The sequence below is a fragment of the Nilaparvata lugens genome, chromosome X (genome assembly GCF_014356525.2).
Source record: "Nilaparvata lugens isolate BPH chromosome X, ASM1435652v1, whole genome shotgun sequence".
Classification (NCBI taxonomy): Eukaryota; Metazoa; Arthropoda; class Insecta; order Hemiptera; family Delphacidae; genus Nilaparvata; species Nilaparvata lugens.
In genome coordinates, this window is record NC_052518.1 from 94,573,575 (window position 1) to 94,595,575 (window position 22,001).

A 22,001-nucleotide genomic window follows, 5' to 3' on the forward strand; every position below is an offset into this window, starting at 1 on the left:
GAAAGATATGTCATATTACATACCGTACTACACGTACTACTAATTTTACTGTAGGGAAGGATGCTAAGTTCAATTACTTCTATACCTGAGAGCTAGGATAAAATCGATTATCTGGATTATCAGTTATCCAGACACTGGCATGCATCAATTAGTCTGGATTATCAATGCTCTACTGTATATTACAGATATAGTAATTACTGATTTCTGGTTTCACCAACCTCGGTCAACACATTTGAACATTGTCAAATCAGGTACGGTCTATAACGGATGCACTGTAATATGATTTCTATGCGATAGTTATACTATAATAAAGTAAAGAACTGGCTAGGGATAGGTAAATTATATATGACGCATCATCACGTCTGAACTACTGGACTGATCAACTTGAAATTTTGCATATAGATTCTTAATTAACCGAGGATGGTTTCAATTCTTCAAGATTTCAGTCCAAGTTTTAAAATAGACCCTTGCGAAGCACGGGTTGCATGCTAGTTATCAGTAATTATTCCAGAGCACACTTGCAAATCGTACACGGCTTGGTAATGTTTAAATGTGTATCATTCTTAGGTGGGATATCTGAAAAGTGTAACTTTTCGTTATTTGTGTTTATTGAAGTTATCAACACATTTCAAATAATATTAATATATTGACAATATTTAAAAGCCAAAGCCTAACCTTTCCTTCACCTTTAAACCCTAATTGGACAGAACCTTTCAGGTTATGATCTTACACTGGACAAATTGAAACAGGCAGATCTGAGGCACACCCGTTTCAATGTCTAGACCGAGCTTGGTGAAACCGGGCATGACGCTGTTGTAGATGTGCTGTTTACATATTGTACGTCTAAACTTATTTTTAAATTACCCTGAGTTGTTCAATACTTCCAAAGAGATAATTCGAACTACGGCCCGGTTGCACAAAAGCCGGTTAAATTTCAACCGTGATTAATTTCACGAGAACCAATCAGACAAGGCCTTTTTGATAAGACTGCTTTTCTGATTGGTTATCGTGGAATTAATCATGGTTAAAATTTAACCGGCTTTTGTGCAACCGGCACTAAGCACTTGATTAGTGGATGCAATTTACATCAGCACTTTCAATTACAAAGTAAAGGAATATTGAGAACAATTTTTTTCAGGAAATAACAGAACATTTTTTATTGCAATATTGTTTCAGTCGAATTATAAATTAAACATTTTTACATATTCGTTTGAAACTTTTTTGTGAAATGTCTTAATTTAAGGAAAACATAAAATCTAAGAATATATATTATGATTTTTTTCTCAATAACTTACAATGCAATTCAAAAACTAAGAATATTCGAAGAAATAATGAAAGGTTTTCATCGTTTTAAAATTTTCCATGACGCTTAAAAATGAATGCTCTTTTAAAATGTTGAATGATATTTGTGCCCAATTAACAAACAAAGAGCCAAATACTTCTTTGAATTCAATTTAGATTCTGATACATTTTGCAAATTATTATTAATCAACAAATCAAGAGAATAACGTTCTTTTATTGCAATTCCAATAACCAATTTATAGAACATGGACCTGAACTTAATTTTTTGGGGATATATTTCTGGTAAAACTAGCAAAAATAGTGATAGAGTAATATTGCAGAACTTTTGTCATATTTGCACAAATTATATCAAATCTTATTCTAATACTATCTCATCTATAACCTTATTCTAATCTCTTTTTCAATACTCGATTCGTATGGCAATGAAACAGTTTGATATAATTTATACAAAATACACTTGCTTAGGAAATTCAACACGTCATAGGTCATTTAGAATATAATTTATGAAATATCCCAGTTGAGTAGAGAAAACATAATATTAGAATGAAGAAACAAGAACAAAACTGAACAAAACAAGAACAATACTAAACAATACAAGAACAAAACTGAATAGTTATTAGAGCAGCTTAGCATGAAGATTCTCAATTTCCCAACATATTGTAATGTTGCTACAATTATTGTTACTCTATTTCAAAGAAAATAATATTTTATGGGAAAACATTATTTGTACATGGTAGTATTATACCATTGAACTATTACATTAATATATTTTTGATATGTTACAAACAGTATAAAGATTCAAGATTCATTTAATGGTTATCTCACAACAATATATCCAGGTTTCATCAGGAATTCTTCAATACTCAACCAATTATTGAACTATGTAAATAAACTAGATTGGAGAGTAAACCTTCGTCAACAAATAATTTAACCAAAAAAAAATGATATAATTTATGGCATCTAGTGAGTAAGTCTAGCATAGGGATAGAGTAAATAAATAATAGAAAATAACGATGATGATCAAGAATTGGAACGAGATGGAGCGAAGAAAGGAAAAATTATATTTTCCAAGGAAAGAAAGGTGGTTAGTAAATATGAATCATACATTAATAATTTGTTAATGCGCGTCTTCCACTTAGTGAGCTCTATGGCTGGCGATGATGATTCTGATATATGGATAAATAATATGTAACTTAAAAACAATTTTACAGATTAAATACATTGAATGGAACGGACATATAACAGGAATTCAATTAAAAACATATTGAGAATATTACGTAGTTATATAAATATTTTTAGTATTACAATCAAGGAAGACTTTCAAGAGTATAAAGCTTTAAATTAGTATTATCGAAGATCATGAAATAATGGCGAATTCAAATCAACGCCCATCAATAAAATAAACTGTTTCATACAAGTCACTTAGCGGCGAAGTTGATAAAGTAAGTACAAAAGTTGTACATTCGACAGAATCTGATTACTCTATGTCACGAAAATCACAATTTATTCTTATACTATTTGGATAGAGTAATCAGCTCTAGTATTTCTAAAAAAATAGGACCCGAAGAATTTATTTAAAAAATTGATTGGTGCATTTTAAAAAAAGATTGAAGACGACTTAAAAATAGTTGAGAAGTTTGAATTTTATGTGAAGGAGCTTCTCAATTATTTTTATCTGGTTGAGATTTTCAACTGTCACCGGATTGCGTTTACCCAAGTCACATTTCTCATATTATTCATAGAGTAAGCGTTTTCAAAGTCCAGTATTATATATCAGTATTTAACTCTTCTTTAGAAGATTGCTATGCTTACTTTAGAAATAGCTTAAGCCAATTTTCATATACAGAGTATATACTATTCGAAAATAAGTTTATGATTGATTATTATTAAACATAAAGACCAATTGAAGTCCACCATTTCAAATGAGAAAGATCTCGCTTTCTCAACTGGTGAACTCAACACTTTTGAAACAGTCTTTGAAGTTAGAATGATACAATACGAATATTATAGCTCTCTCTTTCTCTCTAAATACCAAAATTTTCAACTTTATAAGTAAAATGTTATATAAAACTCGATAATTTATTTCAACAATATACGAGAGTATTATTATAGCACAAGTACGCAATAAATGTCGATGGATTTTTCGCTCAAATCACTCGTTATCAACATTTTAGACGCTTTTGATAGTTATTTGTAGTTGGAGTGACACAGTACTTGGGTAAACTCAGCTTTGGTCGTTGGTCAAAGCGCCGTATTTATTCCCTAGAGACAATTTTCCAGAGTTGTTCATTCTATTGGCGGTTTCGGAGAACCGAGACGAGTGTGATTTGCTGTTGCGTACTTCTTCGAATCCAATTCCATCATCGCGTCTCCTGAAACCAACAATCAAAATACATTACCAACACGAAAAACTCAACTTCTATCACGGACAACGTGAAGGATAATATTGATCGAAGGACAATTAATTTACATGTTTCAAGTTCATGACATACAACAAGTTCAATCATAAACAATAGCGTAAGTTATGCTTTTGTTTCACTATGGTTCAATCAATAATGATATACTCTCTCGCTCAACCTCTGACATACTTGTAACAGTGAAAATACAATAAGTTCAATCAATAATGATTTTCATCTGTGACAAATCTCAGTAAGCTCTTACATGGATAATGAGATTGAATGATCAAACATTCCTTCTCACGGAGCCACGAATAAGGTACAACAATAATAGCTTAGAGATATTTTGACTGCGAACAAACCAAGGGTATGATCACATTGGATGATGCATGTTTGCACAAGTGCACGCGTGCAGATGAAAACAAAGAATGGAAAGAACCATAGAAACACGTTATGAGAGTCGATGCTCACTCACACCACCAGCAAGTGCACGCTTCAGTGTGAGTGTTTCTATGGCTCTTTCAAGATGTTGTTTCTATCTGCATACGTGGTACATTTTTTGCACATATTCAAGTACAGCATTTGAATTTGTAAAGGTATAAATAGAAGTCAAAAAGAAAGTTAGTAGGAACACTTGAAAATACACTACTGACTATTGAACATTTTTCAAACTTTTGAGCATAAAAACTCAAAATCGCGATTGTCATGACTACGTTGCACATTCTCCAGACTATTATTTTCCTGATTATGAACTAAACACACCTTGGGTGTTTTAAAAAGTCAGATAGTCGAGTTGACTAAGGCGTTGCACCCTTCAGTCTGCTAGTGCTACCTGATCGCGGGTTCGAATCCCGCCGAATCCCACCGAATAGGAATGGACGTTTGATCATCTACATAATTCACCCTTGCACTTCCCATTACCCACGTACAAGCAAAAATCTCATGTGTGCATCATGCGCAATAAAAATAATTCCCAGTGTTGGTGCATCACTGTAAAGTTGGTTGGTAAAAAAATTGTAATTTCAAAATTTTTGTTTATGTTGTTTAGAAGAGAAAATTTGACTCATAATTTTAGAAAAGTAAATACATACCCTTATTGTTTTGGAAACTTTATCCATAAAAATTTGAGAGAGAGAGACACACAGTTTTAAGCTAAGCCTGTTGTCCTCTCCTAATCATATTGTATTTTATGGATTGTGGTTCTGTTCATGAATGAATAATTAAAACAGAACTAGATTTATTTGAAACTAAGTTTCTTTACAGACAATACTTTCAATTATTTTCCATATTTAAAAAGACTGGAAACAATTTGAACATAGAAAATAATAATAGTTTTAAATATTGTCTAAAATAAAAATAATTTGGTCTTTTTCAACCAACTGTTTAGTGACTTTTGCGCTAACCTGTATACTCTTGTGATGAATAAAATAAAACTTGTGTATTTTCACAGGAGTATTATGAACATTAATCACATTTTATTCAGGTTTGTAATCAGTTTGATTTGATTAACAAGAGAAAATCAGCAAAATTCTCACTAAGATCGCATTGAGATAGGTTGTTAATCCCTCTCACTAATGCTTTGAGATTATTTACAATTGAATTGAAATTTTTGTCAATAGGGATAATTTGTACTAATTTTGAGAATACTTTTGGTTTAATTTAATAATATTGATCAAGTTTGAATAAAATAGAAGACATACTATACCCTAGGTCTAAAACAATAAATTAAAATTTAGAATTTAAGCAGGATTATTTCATTAGAATTACATGAATAAATTCCAGTTTATTTAATTGTTTTTTATGGATGATGCCCCTCATAAAAGTTTTTTGCTTGTGCGTAATGGAATGAGATGATGTGTCCATGTTTACATGCGGGATTCAAACCCTCGACCAGGCAGTGCTAGCAGACTGAAGGGTGTAGCGCCTTCGTCCATTCGTCCAACGTTGCCGGCTAAGTGTCCATAGCATTTAATGCGGGATTATTAAATAAGATCTAGGAAATAGGAACAATCAGTGAAAATAGATTCTTGTTGGAAGAAGATACATAGTATCTTGTCAAAACAAGTACATATGACTGAGTCAAATTTGAGCAATAAACGGACAAAGGAAAAGTGAAACAAGACTTTTCCAAAGTGAACAGCATTTTTAAGAGAACAAAAAAGTACCCTTGTGGTAAATGTAACAAAAATGTAAATAAGTGCAATAAAGCTGTACTTTGCAGGGGAAACTGTTCGCAGTGGTTCCACTTAGTAAAATACACTGGTCTCTCTAAGGATGAGTACGAGTTAATAGAAAATGGTGAAATGATATGGTCTCGTGTGGAGTGTAGTGTACAGGCATCGGATAAGATTTACGAAAAGACCTCAATCTCAGTTTCATCTAATGCTGTTGGTGAAGAAAATAAGGGGGATCTAAATGTAGAATTGAATAGCCTTCTCGTGGAGGAGGTTGAGAACCATAAATCTATCTTAGGAGTGCTTAAAGAGGATTTAGAACAGGCTAGGAAGGAAATTGTAAATTTAAATCAATCTGAAAATGTTTTTATACTTGAAAGAATAATATAAGAATACAATACCAAAGAACAATCAAATTATTGTTTTTTATAGCTTTTTCAATTATTTTTATGAATAATTTTTCATAATAAACTGAATTCTAAACTTATTTTTTCGATTTTTAATTTAATTGATGTCATGGAAGCAAAATGTATCACTGATCTGTTGTTTCCAAGCATTTGTGTATGAATAAATAGAATAGGTAAAATAACTAAATACTGATATTCATATTCATCATAATACCTTTTATACCTCTAATGATCTTCAATATCTCAATTTTCAATTTTACATTTTCAACAAACAAAGAGAATCTTCAAACGCTAATGCTGTCTAGTTGTGCCGATGATTGCAAATTTGCATCTTCACCACTTTGGAGCCATCCACCAAAGTCTAAATTCAAAGCAAATTACAAATAAATTAAAAGTAAATCACAAATAAATAATACGGAGCTAAGTCTGATTTTGAAATGCAGTGGAATAAATGCTTCAACTCATCACATAAAGTTTGGCTAATGATTAATGGTAATGAGGTATGGAGTGATACATGAAGATGGGAAACGAACCCATGAACGGTGCAGCGATCGGAAACTACAGACAACTACACTATCATCAGAGCTGCCTAGAATGAAAGTGGTCTAAGTCACTATAACAAGCTTTCGAGTAATTGGTGTTTTATCAAAACAAAGCTGTTAGAATATCCAGGTGATAGTCTTGAAACAGTTTCATTGTATTGAACGGGTGTATTTCGATTAGCCCAGGTGTTCGATTACACCAGGTCGGACTTTTCCTATTAGACCAGGACCTGGTATAATCGAACTACTGGGATAATCGAAGCATTCTGTCTCGATTAGCCCAGTAGTTCGATTATACCAGCTCATCTAAACGATACCAGAGACAAGAAATAGGTAATATAATATGTTATACTTATATACTTATGCTTATCCTTTATCTATGACGATACCTGGTGTAATCGAGACACAGGACCTGGTATAATCGAGACGGAATGTTTCAATTAGCCCAGTAGTTCGATTTTACCAGGTGTCATATATACATACTGTAATGGCAAAAGCACGAGCTGTCATATACACACAAGAAATATAGGTAATATAATATGTTATACTTAAATACTTATGCTTATCCTTTATCTATGACGATACCTGGTCTAATCGAGACACAGGACCTGGTATAATCGAGACAGGATCTGGTATAATCGAGACGGAATGTTTCGATTAGCCTAGTAGTTCGATTTCAACAGGTGTCATATATACTGTAATGGCAGAAGCACGAGCTGTTATATATAATTCTATAACCTGGTGTAATCGCACACCTCGACTAATCGGAATATAAGTCGGGAGCCCATGTCTCGATTAGACCAGGTTTCGTTTATACCACCTGGTACAATCGAACTACTGGGTTAATCGAAGCATTCCGTCTCGATTAGCCCAGTAGTTCGATTGTACCAGGTTTTGGAGCTTCATTGTAGAATAGGACCTGGTATAATCAAACACCTGGTCTAATCGAGACACTCCCTATTGAACTATTGACTTGGAACACTATCACACTGAATAGAGGAGCTAAAAATGAACCATATCAGTAAGGAACCTAGTTGTTTACATTTTTGACTTGGATCACTTTCATTCTAACAGCTCATCTATGCTCAATTAGCCTCTAATACTCCAGCATCATATATTATATTAAAATCAATACTATTTTACTTTACAGGTGGCAAATGAAAAACTTACTTCTTTCCCCAAGCACCCAGAGACGGTTCAACTGATTTTGCTGCCGAAAGCGTGGGGAAAAGTTCTTCATTCATCACATCTGGAGCTGCCTTTGATTTGAGCATCCGCGGACCTGTAAATAAATAATGTATTATAAGAAATCGGAACAGCATATTTTTATAAAAACATTACTTTTCAATGTTTCAATTCTTCACTTTTCCTAGGAAGTTGAGGAAGAATTTCTGCTCTAAATAGAAATAGAATAACACTTGTTATATTTAGAGCATATTTTTATTATAAACTACTTTTAATGTTTCAATTCATCACTTTTTCTAGGAAGATGAGGAGGAACTTCTGCTCTAAATATAAATAAAAATTCACTTGTTTTTCTAAGAGTTCGCACATTGGTATGTGTGAACAATCTCATAGGAACCAATGGTAGGCCCATTCTATTTCTACAAAGCAGAGCAGAAATCGATAGGAAAGCAAGACTCGAGAGTCTGAAGAAGTTGCAAACTGCCATGACTCCACTGGCATGTACTCCACATTCCACAAATCGTTATGTTTAAGAGATTAAAAAGAAATTAAACCATGGTTTACACACAAAAATTACTAAGTTCACATAGGCGTATGGTTTCTTAGGCTGGTATAAAATATAATGCCCACTTATTCATCCCTTGATGTTCATCGCTTATACATTCAAATGGTCTAAAGCCGTGATATTGAATCGATTGAATAAAAGCTAGCAATTGATAATTTTAAGACATGTTCAAGCAAATGCTAGGATTAGAGTCAGTTGAGAGCTGGTGGAACATACCATTTGCTCAAGAATTTTACGGACACTTTTAGCTAAAACCAATGATTAGTTCCTAGTTACTGGATTCTATCGACCCATTGGCTGAATTCACATCAGTTTCCGGTTTTATAGGAAAAATAACGTCAATAGAGAAATGGAAAATAAGTATAAATGAACGAGAGCGCTATCTCTTGCTTTTTGACAGAGCTGTGGAATGTATTACGTTACTAAATCAAGCTCACTGCTCAGCGTGTTCAGCTACAGTAGTATAAAGCTTGATTTCCAAGTGACCGGCACAGTGAAAATATGATTCCCATGAGTTATAATGGGACTATTCCCACTCAGCACGGCCGAGTGAGTATGAATACTCCCATTAGAACTTATGGAAATAGTATTCTCATTACCGGACACGTTCACTGAAACTGATGGGTGGGAATCCAGCTTAATGCTTTCACAATGTTTGAATGATTTGCTAAAATAATGTGAAGTTTTTTTTGCATACATGGATACGTCAATTTAGACGCTGTTTAGACGAAGTATGATTCTAAATGCTAAGAAATGTAAAGTCATGCTGGTTAGCAAAAGGGAAAATCCTGAGGAAATGAATATTGTGAGTGATGGCGAGATTAGAGCATTCATTTTGCATACTTGGGAACCGTCTTGAGCAGTAATTGAAAGATTCAACAGGAAACTCTTAATAGAGTAAGAAAGGCTAATAATATCTTATACCATTTGCACAATACCCTGATAGGAAAGAAAGAGGTTAGCTTGAGAGCGAAAATGCAGATCTTTATGGCAGTATATAAGCTGACCTTGCTGTAATGCAGCTGAGAGTTGGCCGGACACAACCACATGTTCATTTAGAATCACAGCCACTGAGATTAAATAATCGAGGAAATCAGTTGGTAAAATAAAATGGGATAGGGTGAGAAATGACTCATTAAGAGGGATGACCCAGCAGATTAATTTGATGAACATAGTGGAGGAGAGGCAGCTAAAATGGTATGGGCATCTTATCAGGATAGGAAAGCCAAGCAAATAATGGAGGCCATCCCTGAAGGAAAAAGAGGTAGAAGTCGTCCAAGGAAACCCTTTCTTGACAGTGTTATTGCAGCAGGTTTGAAAAGAGGCAAAAATTTGAGTGAGATGAGAAGATTGGCTGGCGACAGGAGAAGATGGTACGAGCTACACCCGACGCTGAGAGGCACTAAGGGTTAGCGAAAAAAGAAGAAGATACGGCAATGCTACGTAGAGAAGAAATACTATTAATTTCCAACAATAGATTTGTAGTAGACTTCGGAAGAGAAATTATTGCCACTTGAGTTTCAATGGGAAGCAAGCACTTTCAATTTCGATGAGATATCATTGGGACGGAGAAGGTACTTACTTGGAATGATTTCTACAAACATTTCAGGATACTATTCAGCAAAACTTACATGATTTGTGACCTAGGTCTTCATAATAAGAGAATAATGAAATGCTTAATATTATTGAATTTGTGAAATTTTCAAACAACATTAACATGTAATGAAAACGCACAACACTGAAACAAAAAGGCATATTATAAAAGAACTTTTCCTACAGATACCCTGAAAAGTGACCATTTCTGCACTGATTGCAGGCCACAAAGAATCACTTTTCCGCACTAGTGCGCAAAGTGAGTACTTTGCGTACTCCAGATTTGCAGCATGACAATGAAAAATAGTTAGTAGGTTATATGGAGCACCAGTGCAGCAAAATCAAAATGAAGTTGGTAACAGTGACTGTGGAATAGTGTTGTGGTGCACGTTATAATAATATTAAGGACAACGAGGACAGCGACAGCCACCACATTCAGCACACAGCCGCCCCTTCATTCAAGCACTACTACATTATTCAATTTGACAATAAATTAAGGTTTTTATTAATAACAGCATCACACACACAAACATTTGATGGATTTCAGGGAATTTTACCCATAATTACCCACTTTTCATATTCAATGGTAACTGTAGGAAAAATTTAATGTGAAATACGTGCGCAAAGTTCCTCTGCTGCACTCAACAAACCATTCCGCCCTCGCCTTCGGCTCGGGCGTAAACGTTTCTTTCGGTGCAGCAAACTGACACTTTGCGCACTAGTTGTACAAATAACTATTATCGTTCGAAGACATGTCCGTTCACACATGCTCGACACACTTGTCCTGTCGTTAGTGGCCATACAGTGAGTCCCCAACCACAGAGAAGTATTTAACAAGTCTTGATAATGGAATCATAGCCTACAGCCGAAACATTTTGTGACAAAACAATTTTGAAAAGAGTACATAAATTTCTATTTTTATTTATATTCAAGAGTAGCCTTAAAGAAAAGAGAAAAGTTAATAACATACATTACTATGCCATAAAGTTAGTAAGCAATGAAAATTTACCGCTTGAAAAATAAACACCACTCAAGTAAAACTAAAAAAGGTTTTTAAAAAGCGAAAATTTTTTACAAATATTTCCTCGATATTTTCACTACCAGCCAATATTGACAGCTACATTGTAAACTATAAAAACATTCATTTTATTTTTATTAAGAGTTCTCTAAAATTTGATAGGCTATTTCATTTTTTAATAATCATTGTGTACTATTTATACCAAAACAAGTCTAGCGCACAAGTTTCAACTTTGCTAGACGAGCCTCAATATGGATATTACTTTCAATATTTTGATAATTTGCAAATACTTAAAAATTCATATCTTGCATAAGAGAATTATTGTTGTTCACAAGTCTATTTATGTAACTCATTCTAAATTATATTCATTTAGTGACTACTAAACATTTTAATTTCAATGCATAATTTCAAGTGTATTTATATATTCTTATAGCTTTTATTGTAATACCCAATGTCGCATACACTTGAAGGTTATCATGGGTTCAAGTTTAGTCACTGGGAATTTTTACTTTCACTTTAATTTTCTGAATGGGATTTTTCAATCAAGAAGTTCAATATTAGTATAAACCAATTCCTGAACACAGTTCACATAAAAACAATTTCAATTATAATTTTAGATCAACATCTTCACATTATAAGTTTTATAGGGTGGTACAAAAAAAAATTCAAAGGGAATGATGTTTGTGATTGGACAGTTAGAAAAGTACACAAAATCCCATATTCGTGTCCTGATGTGAACATACATTGAGGTCGTCCCAAACTGAAGTCAATTAAATGCAAGAAATGTTCACAAATTTATAACACAAATTTAATAAATTCGAACAGTATCTATTATCAAAATGAGCTGAAATAAATTTCTGAAAAAATGTAATGCAATGTTAAATTGTCATGCTTTTTCTAATAATGCACATTCATTTCTTTAAAAAAAAACTATAGGACTACATTTGATTGTTATCTGCATTTGAGAAGGGGTTTCTATCAAGATTGAGCAGTCAGTAGCAGTCGGTGATATTGAATCATGCTCCATAAGATCAATGTAAGAATCTAAATACCATTAAAAAAAATTTAACATTTTGGAACACATAGCGAGCGCCGTTATAAATGAACAACTATTAATGTTCTATTTTTCATTGGAGAGAGAACTGAATTTTCAGAGCAATAATGATTTTCACTTTCAATTTTTAAAATAATTTAAAATTAAAGCAAAACTAAACTACTTCCTAGGAGTGACTAAATAAATACCTAATATCCCAGCATTGATATAGATAGAAGATCTTTTTCTATGAGATTGTTCAAAATTTATCATCATCTAACGTAATTTATGATGGGAAATGTATGTGTTGGGCAAAAGTTTAAGAACTGGTTTTGAATTAAATGAAAAAGACTAAAAAATTGTCAAAAAACCACAGATCTATTGATACTTAGAAAGGGAGGAGACTGTCTAGCTGGGCCAATGGCAGGCATTCATGCCCTTGACCAATAGCAGTACTCGCCCACTAGTATAAATTCTGCTGCTCTTGTATTTAGTTTTAGTTTATCAGAGATTGACAATGATGTAATAACCGAAACCAGTCTTTCTAAGTATCAATAAATCTGTAGTTTTTTGACAATTTCTTAGTCTTTTTCATTTAATATGAGTAGTTGTAAATGAAATTGAATAGAATCAATGACTGCCATAATTATTTGGTAAGAAGGGTGTAATTACTACAATATCAACTTTCAACTACACAAAAAGTGGTTTTAAATTTTTGGAAGGAATATCTAAAGTTTTAGAGAGCCATTACCCTGCTACATTAAAAACTTGAATACTTGAATGAATGAATGAATGTGGCTTTGTTTAGTAAATAGTGGATGTGAATGCTTGATTTGACTTACTAGAATGCGTTGGAGGCTGATAGTGCTGATGATGGTGCTGTGTGTTTCTCAAATGAGGAGGCAGGTAACTGCCCTGTACTCCTCCACCCCCTCCACCACCTCCCACTTTCACTTCTTCTTTTGCTTCCTCTGGTTTCAGCTCTGAAAACCACCAAACCACAATATTATAGAAACGAAATAATAGAATAATTATGTAAAAGAATGTGACCTTTCCGTATTATGCCAAGAAACCTTCCCATCAAACACCAATGACAATTTTCATAAACTTGCCCACTGTCAATATACACTACCATCTGCAAAAACCAGACATGTCCAAAAAATCGGAAATTGATTTTATGATATTTTCTGATTTTTGAGACCAAGATACATCGAATAACTGCTAAACCATACATCTGCCATCTATAGTATAGGAGTTAAACCAGTTTTAAACTTACTGTAACTGCAGATAGCAGACATGTCCAGGACATGTCTGCTATCTGCAGTTACATGTCCAGGACATGTCTGCCGTTTGCAGTAAACTATGTATGAAGTGGCTGATCAAATGGTTCTTGCTTGCTTGAGCCAGCCTGATGAACAACAATCCTTGTTCAGTTTGTAACAACTAACATCTTATATTGGAATTGATTAAATTTCTAACATGAATCTTATTTTATTATGTGTGATTATTGGTTGACAAAGTAGTTTTAGGCTAAATGAAATTGAATATAATCAATGAATGCCATAATTATTTGGTTAGGAAGGTGAAATTAAAGTACAGTGAACTCAATCTCATACCGTTCAATATCAAGGACTAGATGTAGCCCCATTTAGGAAACATGGGTGGGAACTTTATAGCAGCATATACATCCAAGGTCTGATAGTCAGTCATGAAGATAAGAGAAGCCTGCTGGAAGGTAACATTTGAGCTGACTTTTTGGAGCAAATGACCGTGATGTAGGAATAATTAGATAATATATTGTTAAAAATTCAAGTGGAGGATAAATATTGTGCATCATAAGACTAAATAACTTTTCCTCCCTCTTCATCGCTTTTTAGTAGAAAGTTACCGGGAAGGAGTATTCTTTTCCAAGGATGGACATCGATATGTTCAAAGCACCGCCAATTTATGCAGATAAAAAACAATATTATCTTAAACTAATTCTGAATTGCATTTTTTTCATATCATGTTTTCATACAGTTCAATCAGTTTATATTTTGCAGATTCATCTAAAACTTTGATGTATTGTAAGCTGTATAAGCCAGTATATATTGTAATCTGCATAAATCAAGCACTCAATCAATCAATCGCCCACTCATACTAGTGTTTGCCGCAGGTCTTGTTAGCCCTGGCAACATGAGATGTATTCAAATAAATATCAAATAACTCCCTACAACATGGAGCGGCCCAAGGAGGAAAGTACCTACAGTTGATTTGATCAAGGTCTATAAATACAGGTCATGACACGATCCCGTGATGCATTGCAAAATCGCCATTTTGTGGGTTATTCTAGTTCACAAATTTCAAATTTATCAGCTGTTATCATTATAGATTAAACAACATGATGATTGTGTTATTTGTAATTTTTTTCAAGGAATATTGCTTGGCTTTGAATTGTAAAATAAATTCTTCCGACAGAATAATAGTATTTAGATTCCAACTAGGAACTGAATTGTTGATTTTAAGATTTAATTGATTGAGGACTTCAAACTGTTTTTGAGGTTAGCCTCTTGTCCCAATGCCTTATGAATCATAACATGTTACAAGAATAGGAACAATTTTTAATAATAAATAAATTATTGAACCATTTATTATTGAAATTGCATTATCAACAAATCGAAAACCTGAATTTGCATATTATATCTGAACCAGAATATTGTTTTTAAAACGCATAATGCATGATTTTGTTACGAGAAAATTAAATCAGATTGGATTTTGAAATGTGCCGTCATAAAAACCCAAAAATGGCCGCTCCATAAGGAACACGGGTGTCATGACCTGGTTTCTATGGACCTTGGATTTGATGACTGACCAGATTCCTCTGACTGAGGTTGTGCCACACACTTCCAGGGCCCCGATGCTTTTTTCCTCGGCACCATTTCTCCTGCTTCATTCTCCTCCATGTCGTCTTCTTCGCCTTCAATACCTCCTTCACCGTTATCTTCGCCTCCTTCGTTCTCAATTATCGTCAGGTTTTGAATTTTCAAGCCCGAATAGTCCTTCTTCTCCTCCTCGAAATCTTTCCACTCGTCTTCCTCCTGTAAATCAATCAATCAATTATTTATTCTACAAACATAACATAACATAGATCAACAAGGCAAAAAATACAAATTAAAATGTGAAATAGGAGTGTAAACCCTATGTGAGGTCCTCGTTATAATGGCAGTGAAGAAAGAACCTTTCTCAAAATAAATATTTTCAAAAAATTTTAAAGTTTAATTTAATATAGAGAGAAATGCATTATAGTGAGGTCCACGTTATAATGATAGTGGAGAAAGATAGGAGGACAGCGTTGCCGTTTTTCTGCCTTGCTACTCCCTTCTATAGAATATGGCTGATTCCGGTAATATTAACTGTTCTAGTTATTATAAATAATAATCAATTATATTTTATTCGTCAGGAAAAAATATTTTTTACTTCACTAGTGTTTTTAAATTCAAGTTTGAATTTAATAGTGAAAAAGATTGGATATGCAACACAGCAAACATTTATTAAACTATAGAAGAATGAGGCCTGATTTCTCTTGAACGAATTATTATTGGCCTCCAATAATTCAATTTTTATTGGTATTCAACTAGTGAAAAATACCCAACTATTGGATTTTACATATAGGTTAGTAAAAAAGAATGGATATGCAACACAGCAATCCTTTATTAAACTAGAGAAGAATGAGGCCTGATTTCTCAGTCATTCGTTGAACCAACTAATTATTTATTGGTCTCCAATATTTCGATATTTATTGGTATTCACTATTTGCTCATCAATTATAAAGATTTACACAATCGAATAAATGAATATTGTGAAATAAAAGTAATACAACAGATAGAAATTATAGAAGATGTATAATAAATTATATATAAATAATAATTACATAATTTAAATTATGTTACATTGTAGAAGTTAGGGTTAGAAATTAGAATACAAGCAAACAAAAAGCATACGTTACTAGATTTTCTTGTATGTTTCATGTATCGTTATGATACATTATAATTTTTCAAGATCAACTATCCGACAAAAGAATTAGATACCAACTAGTTTCTTCTGCAAACTGATCATTTTCAAAGGCTTTGAAGACTGTACTTATTCCTAAAAGCCTGAATAATGGTAGAAATTGATCCTGTTTATATTAGTCCAAATGTTTGAGAACTTGAGATTGTGAGCTTGTTGAAAAAAATCAACAGTTTTATCAAACACTCAATGCTTATTTGACCATCAGTGATTCAAGATGTTGTATGCTGAACAGTGACCATACTATCAAGCAATCACATTTTCAAGAGGAAACGGAACAGATTAGTCAGTCGCAGATCACTCGTTGCGTAATTGATGCAAGGCAATATTCAAATCTAAGAGTGTGAATTAAGAAACCGATTGAGCGTTCTACAGATACAGATAATAACAATAAATGAGTCACTGTTTACGACGAGAGGAAAGCCAGGCTCCTCACGTTCCATCTCAACTGTAAATATTTATGGGCTAAAGAGCACTTTAAACAATCAACTGCTCGAAAAATAAGGAAATAATGAATATCTCAGGATGAGCAAGTGAACGGAAAATAAATGAGGTCACCAACCATAAATGTTAGGATGGGTGAACTGAGTGAAGAAATCTAGCAGCTCAAGCTGAACGATAATCAAAGCATCTATTCAATAAGACTTATAGTTTTTTGTTTATTAAAGAGCACTGCAAATAATTTATTGAAGCCGTAGTCAACTAAATAGAAGTTATTGATTTCAAAAACTGAAGAGTCAATATAACTATTTCAAAAATTATAGAATAGTAACTATTATTATTAAATATATAATTATTATTCCAAAAACTATAGTCACAAAAACTAAAGATGGATTTTCTTAAAATTGAGAGTTCATTCAATACAACCTCACAATTTTATTCACAAAATTTTCTCGGTACTCAAGAGTTATGAAGAGAGAGTTTAGTTGAAAATAAGCATTCTTTTTTCAATAACACCTTCGGAAGCGACAAAAAAGAATTCCACGATTTTGATGACCTTAATTCAATTGTTTACACTTGAGTTTACCATGGGTTGCAACTTGAACAATGAAAATAATGCATTGTTTCGAAATATTGAAATTTAAAGGAATGATGATTCAAAATTACTAATAATAGATTTGTTTACAGCTGGATGCTACTTTTTCGACGATTTCAATAGTTTTCAAAAATATTCAGAGATAGAGAAAGTGTAAGAGCGACTTCCTATCTTATCATCATAGGGTAATAAACAGTTAGTTATCACATAAGAAAAATAATTCTCATCAGAAACAGGAAAATATAAACAGAATGAATAACAATATCTACGATAAGATATGATCAATTCATTGCAGCAAATGTTGCAATACTCTAGAATCTACAATTAGTTCATACCATTTTATTGACAGACTTTAATCAAGGGATTTTTATTGAAAAATTAGCCAAACTTTTTGCCTCAAGAAAATCAAGGATTGCTAGTACAATATTTTATTAGTAAAATTTAAATAAATTGGGATCAATCAACTATTAAGGCTGTGCAAAGGCTAAAAATAAACTTTCTACTGGTGATATTTTACAAAGTTTTTCGATTTGTATATCATCAAGCTATCAAAATGAGAAAGTTTTCACAGGAAAACATGTTTTCCCGATCATTACTTTTTGAGATATGAGCGGCTAAAGTTTAAATTTTCGCGATAGAAAATTTCAAATTCGGTTAGAGATAAATCCATGAGATTTGAAGGATAAATTCTTCATGGTATTGTTGATCTAGTAAAACAAAAATTTTCTGAAAATATCAATTTTTGAGAAAGCTATTCAATTTACCAAAAATAACTTAATAAAAATAATAGTTGAGTCGAATAATAGTTGAGTCGAATAATAGTTGAATAAAATAATAGTCAGTGTCGTCCTGAGAACATGTCAACTAGCCGAATGTCTAGGACTAGTAACAACTGCTGTTCTGACTCGGTCTACATTTTCCGAAGTACGAACTAAACTGGGAAGTCCAGGTGGTTTTTTTCATCACAGAACTAGTACTCCTAAATGCTGCAACACATCGGAGTACAGTATTTCGATCGTGCATTGCACCTCGACGCCCAACTCTAAAATATTGACGGAAAAGAGTTGCACTGTGGCTACAGATTCACTGTTTCTAAAAATCTGCACGACAGCGAACACACCATGTTGTACGTTACAACGCTCACATCAACTGAAATGACATAGTATGGGCCGTCTACCAACATTTGTTCCAGGACAATACCCCCTCACGTCACAGAGTACTAGCGGTTTGAAAAACATGCGTTTCCTCTGCACCACTCTGTATTATTGATATAAGTAAATATTGCCTTATACTATTATTGGCCAGGAAATTATTTGTGGAATTTATTCCCACAAACTATATCTCCTCACTATAAAGCAAAAAAGCACCTGACGATTATGGTTCATCAATAGTAGGTAATAGACGGCAGAGCCGCCTGGTTAGAGCCACCGCGGCTCAAGTACATAACCTATGAATTCATTAGATATGAATCGTAAAAGCAATATAGTAGCCAACACTTCCAGTTCACATCAATTTCTCGATCGAGGACACTGTGTAGATCGCATCAAATACATTTTTAACATGAAAATTTATAAACTGGTCGAACAGACCACACTTCACTTGATAACGATGGCAGTGTCACAGATCACAAGTAGTATCTTCATTGAAAATTCATTGATATTATACAGACTCTTATCAATCAGCCACTCAGACAAGGAAGACCTGAAGAATTTCACAGTACGCAACCTCACCGACTTAAACAACCTCAGCACTGAAACCTTCGACACCTCACCTTTGGGCCTGTACACATGACGACGTTGAACGCTGCGTTTAACGCTCAGTTGTCAAACGCGCGTTTGTCACACATAGAAACAATTGGATCGTACACATGCAAACGCGCGCTTTGAAAAAGCGTCGGCAAAACATGCGTTTGTAGTTTTCACATCAAGCCCCGCGTTTGCAGCGAGCTTTGTGTTACTATACTGGGCATTGGAACGTACGTACACATGCACTCAGTCGAACGCGCGCTTTTGTAGTGAATAGGTGGTCGTATATGTTGAACGCGCGTTTGACAACCGAGCGTAAAACGCGGCGTTCAACGTCGCCATGTGTACAGGGCCTTCGACAAACGACAGCGTGGCACATCCAAGCCGCCATAACGTTCATACAATATAAAAATCGAATATATCATCAAATCTAATGAATTTGTAGGTTATGGGCTCGCTCTAGCCGCGCGTCTCAAGTCGTCGAATTGCACCTCAAGGCACTACTCACACTACCACGACTCAAGTCATACGACTCCAGTCGAGGATACTGTCATATTCGTATTTTACTAAAGCATCCTTGATCTAAATCTAAAGAAAATGTAACTAGAATTCGCTATTTCTATTATAGCCTACGATAGAATATAGGCTATAAATAGTCGCCTTTTCTCAATCTAACATATCGCCTACAGCCTAACTGATGTCATTTCATAATGTGAGATAATGATTTTCAACGAATTGGTTGTTATGTTTGGTATCATCCTAACCTACCGTATATCAGTCTTTAGGGTATGATCATATTGAATGCGTGTATATGCAAGTGCAAGCTTGCTTATACATGACCAAGTGTGCAGATGAGAAACGAAATCTAGAAAAAGCAATAGGAAAACTTACTGAACGCTTGCACTTGCAGTTTGTGTTCAGTGTGAGTAGCTACATGCAAGTCACAATGTGTTTTAATGGAATTTTCAAATTTTGTTTTTTGGCTCATGCATCTGACGTCCACTTGCACATAATACGCATTCATTGTAATCACACCCTAAAGACTGATATGAGGTAGGTTAGGATAATACCAAACATGGGATTCATAGCTACCAACTCGTTAAAAATCATTATCTCACATTATGAAATTAAATCAGTGGCTGTAGGCGATATGTTAGATTAAGAAAAGGCGACTATTTATAGCCTATATTCTATCATATAATAGAAATAGCGAATTCTAGTTACATTTTTTTTAGATTTGGATCAAGGATGCATTAGCAAAATACAAGTATCACAGTACACTATCAAACAAATAACTTACCTATCAAATTTCCCAGATATACATAGTTTAGGTGAATTCGACAAATTAATTCTAGATAAAAGGCAGGCTATACCTTTCCAGATGGAAACTTGGGAAGGTCTTAGATCCTTCAATAAGCCATTTCAAAAATTACGGCTAGGTTATAAGTTAATTATAAGGAGAATACAGTTCGGGAAATAAATCGTGCGTTAAGTGTTGCACCTCGATACATAATTAGAACAATAGATAAAATTATATTGATTGGATAAATGACAATGCACAATGTAATAGGCTAATACGATAGTCAATAATCCATTCAGAGGTTATATCTAGATTCCAACTCAATAAACTATTCACAAATAAAATTTCAATTTTACCTGATTCCCGTTTGCTGTATCTTCACCATCCTGTCCATTAGTTGTTTGCATTTTTTCCTTCTTTATTTTCTCAGAGCGCTTACCACTTTCTTCTAGTTTCTTTGCAACCTCATCAGCCGTTGTAAATTTCTTTCCTTTCGACCTTTTCTTATCTTTCTTTGCGAAAAAATCGTCTAAATCAGCCATCGTGGAGAGAGTCGATAAGGCTTTGGTAACTTAATTAAATTTATTATTGTCTACAACCAAATAATTCAGAACATTAAACGAATCGTATGTACAACTATGAAATCATTCCACATGTATCAGAATATCAAAATGCCAGCCTGAGCCTTGGGACAGAGGAAGTTAGTTCTCATTAAAATGTTCTTTGCAGCATGTATTGCCAACTCTGCTAATTTTGGAACAGTGAACAGAAATTTCAAAAGTACAATAATCTTTGACCGATTGGAAATAGAGAAATCTTGAAGATACTCCAATATGAGAATCGTTTAATTTATTGTCAAACACTCGAATAAATAAATTAATTACATTCTAAAATATTGATCTATCAACTCGTAAAGTGAAACGGAATGTATCTTAGTGGCTGTGGTATCAAGCGCCAATTTCAAATCGTACGCACAAAACTCCAAATGTGTGAAAGTTCCAGGATTTATATTACTGTAGATAAAAATGGATATTCATATACTGCGGTACATAAAATCATATTGTCATATACCTATATAAATATAATTATTTATAGCAGCACAATAAATCGGTGAAACTGATAATATTCAAACAAAAATTTAATATTCATGAAATATTATTAATTTGGTACATGCTTACATTATAAGATTTTTTAAGATTTCAAAAATTATCTCTTTATTATCACTGACGTCTGCTTTGACAAGAGAAACAATTTATTGTTAATTGATAGTATTAAAAGAGTTAATAATTGCTTATTGATAATTGTTAATTTGGAGTTTTGTTTCCTTTTCCCGTTTATTTTATTTCCTTTCTCATAGTCTTTTTGTTTTTATTTACAATGTTTGATAATTCCTTATTTACTTCTCTTGAATTGTATTGCCTTCTCCACCTTCTACAGTATGGTATTGGAAGTCTTTGCTGGTAGTGTAATATTTTTCTAGTAAATTTATTCAACTTGTCTTTTCTCCAGCATTGCTTTTGTAAAACGCACCTACCTTAAAATCTACGGGTATGGTAATATCTTAATTTTTTTGAAATAAGGATTAGATTTTTTATTTGAATATCAATCTCTAGAAAAAAAACTAACTCCAAGGTTGAAATGATGGAAACATCATCAAA

At 33.4% G+C, this 22,001-nt stretch overlaps 1 protein-coding gene across 2 annotated transcripts; it reads right to left on the reverse strand.

Annotated features, from left to right (window-relative positions):
* Positions 1-1,128: 1,128 nt before the first annotated feature.
* LOC111053760 (protein CDV3 homolog) lies at positions 1,129-21,078 on the reverse strand. 2 transcript variants are annotated; one of them, XM_022340686.2, is made up of 5 exons: positions 20,700-21,078; positions 15,067-15,292; positions 13,058-13,198; positions 7,992-8,103; positions 1,129-3,674 (listed from the first exon to the last, which is right to left on the reverse strand). In XM_022340686.2, exons 1-5 carry the CDS (start codon positions 20,883-20,885, stop codon positions 3,527-3,529), a joined length of 813 nt encoding a protein of 270 aa, XP_022196378.1. In that variant the 5' UTR covers positions 20,886-21,078; the 3' UTR covers positions 1,129-3,526. The 2 variants fall into 2 exon arrangements, with proteins under 2 accessions (XP_022196378.1, XP_039298664.1); XM_039442730.1 differs by lacking the exon at positions 20,700-21,078 and adding an exon at positions 16,287-16,325.
* Between the last annotated feature and the right edge of the window lie 923 nt (positions 21,079-22,001).

Excerpts from the sequence above, each read along its gene's own strand:
- LOC111053760 (XM_022340686.2), bottom strand. The coding sequence starts at position 20,885 with ATGGCTGATTTAGACGATTTTTTCGCAAAGAAAGATAAGAAAAGGTCG. Across the intron at positions 13,199-15,066 it reads ACCTCAGTCAGAGGAATCTG|AGCTGAAACCAGAGGAAGCA; the intron begins GTCAGTCATCAA and ends GGTGGTTTTCAG. Across the intron at positions 8,104-13,057 it reads TCAGCCTCCAACGCATTCTA|GTCCGCGGATGCTCAAATCA; the intron begins GTAAGTCAAATC and ends ATTTATTTACAG.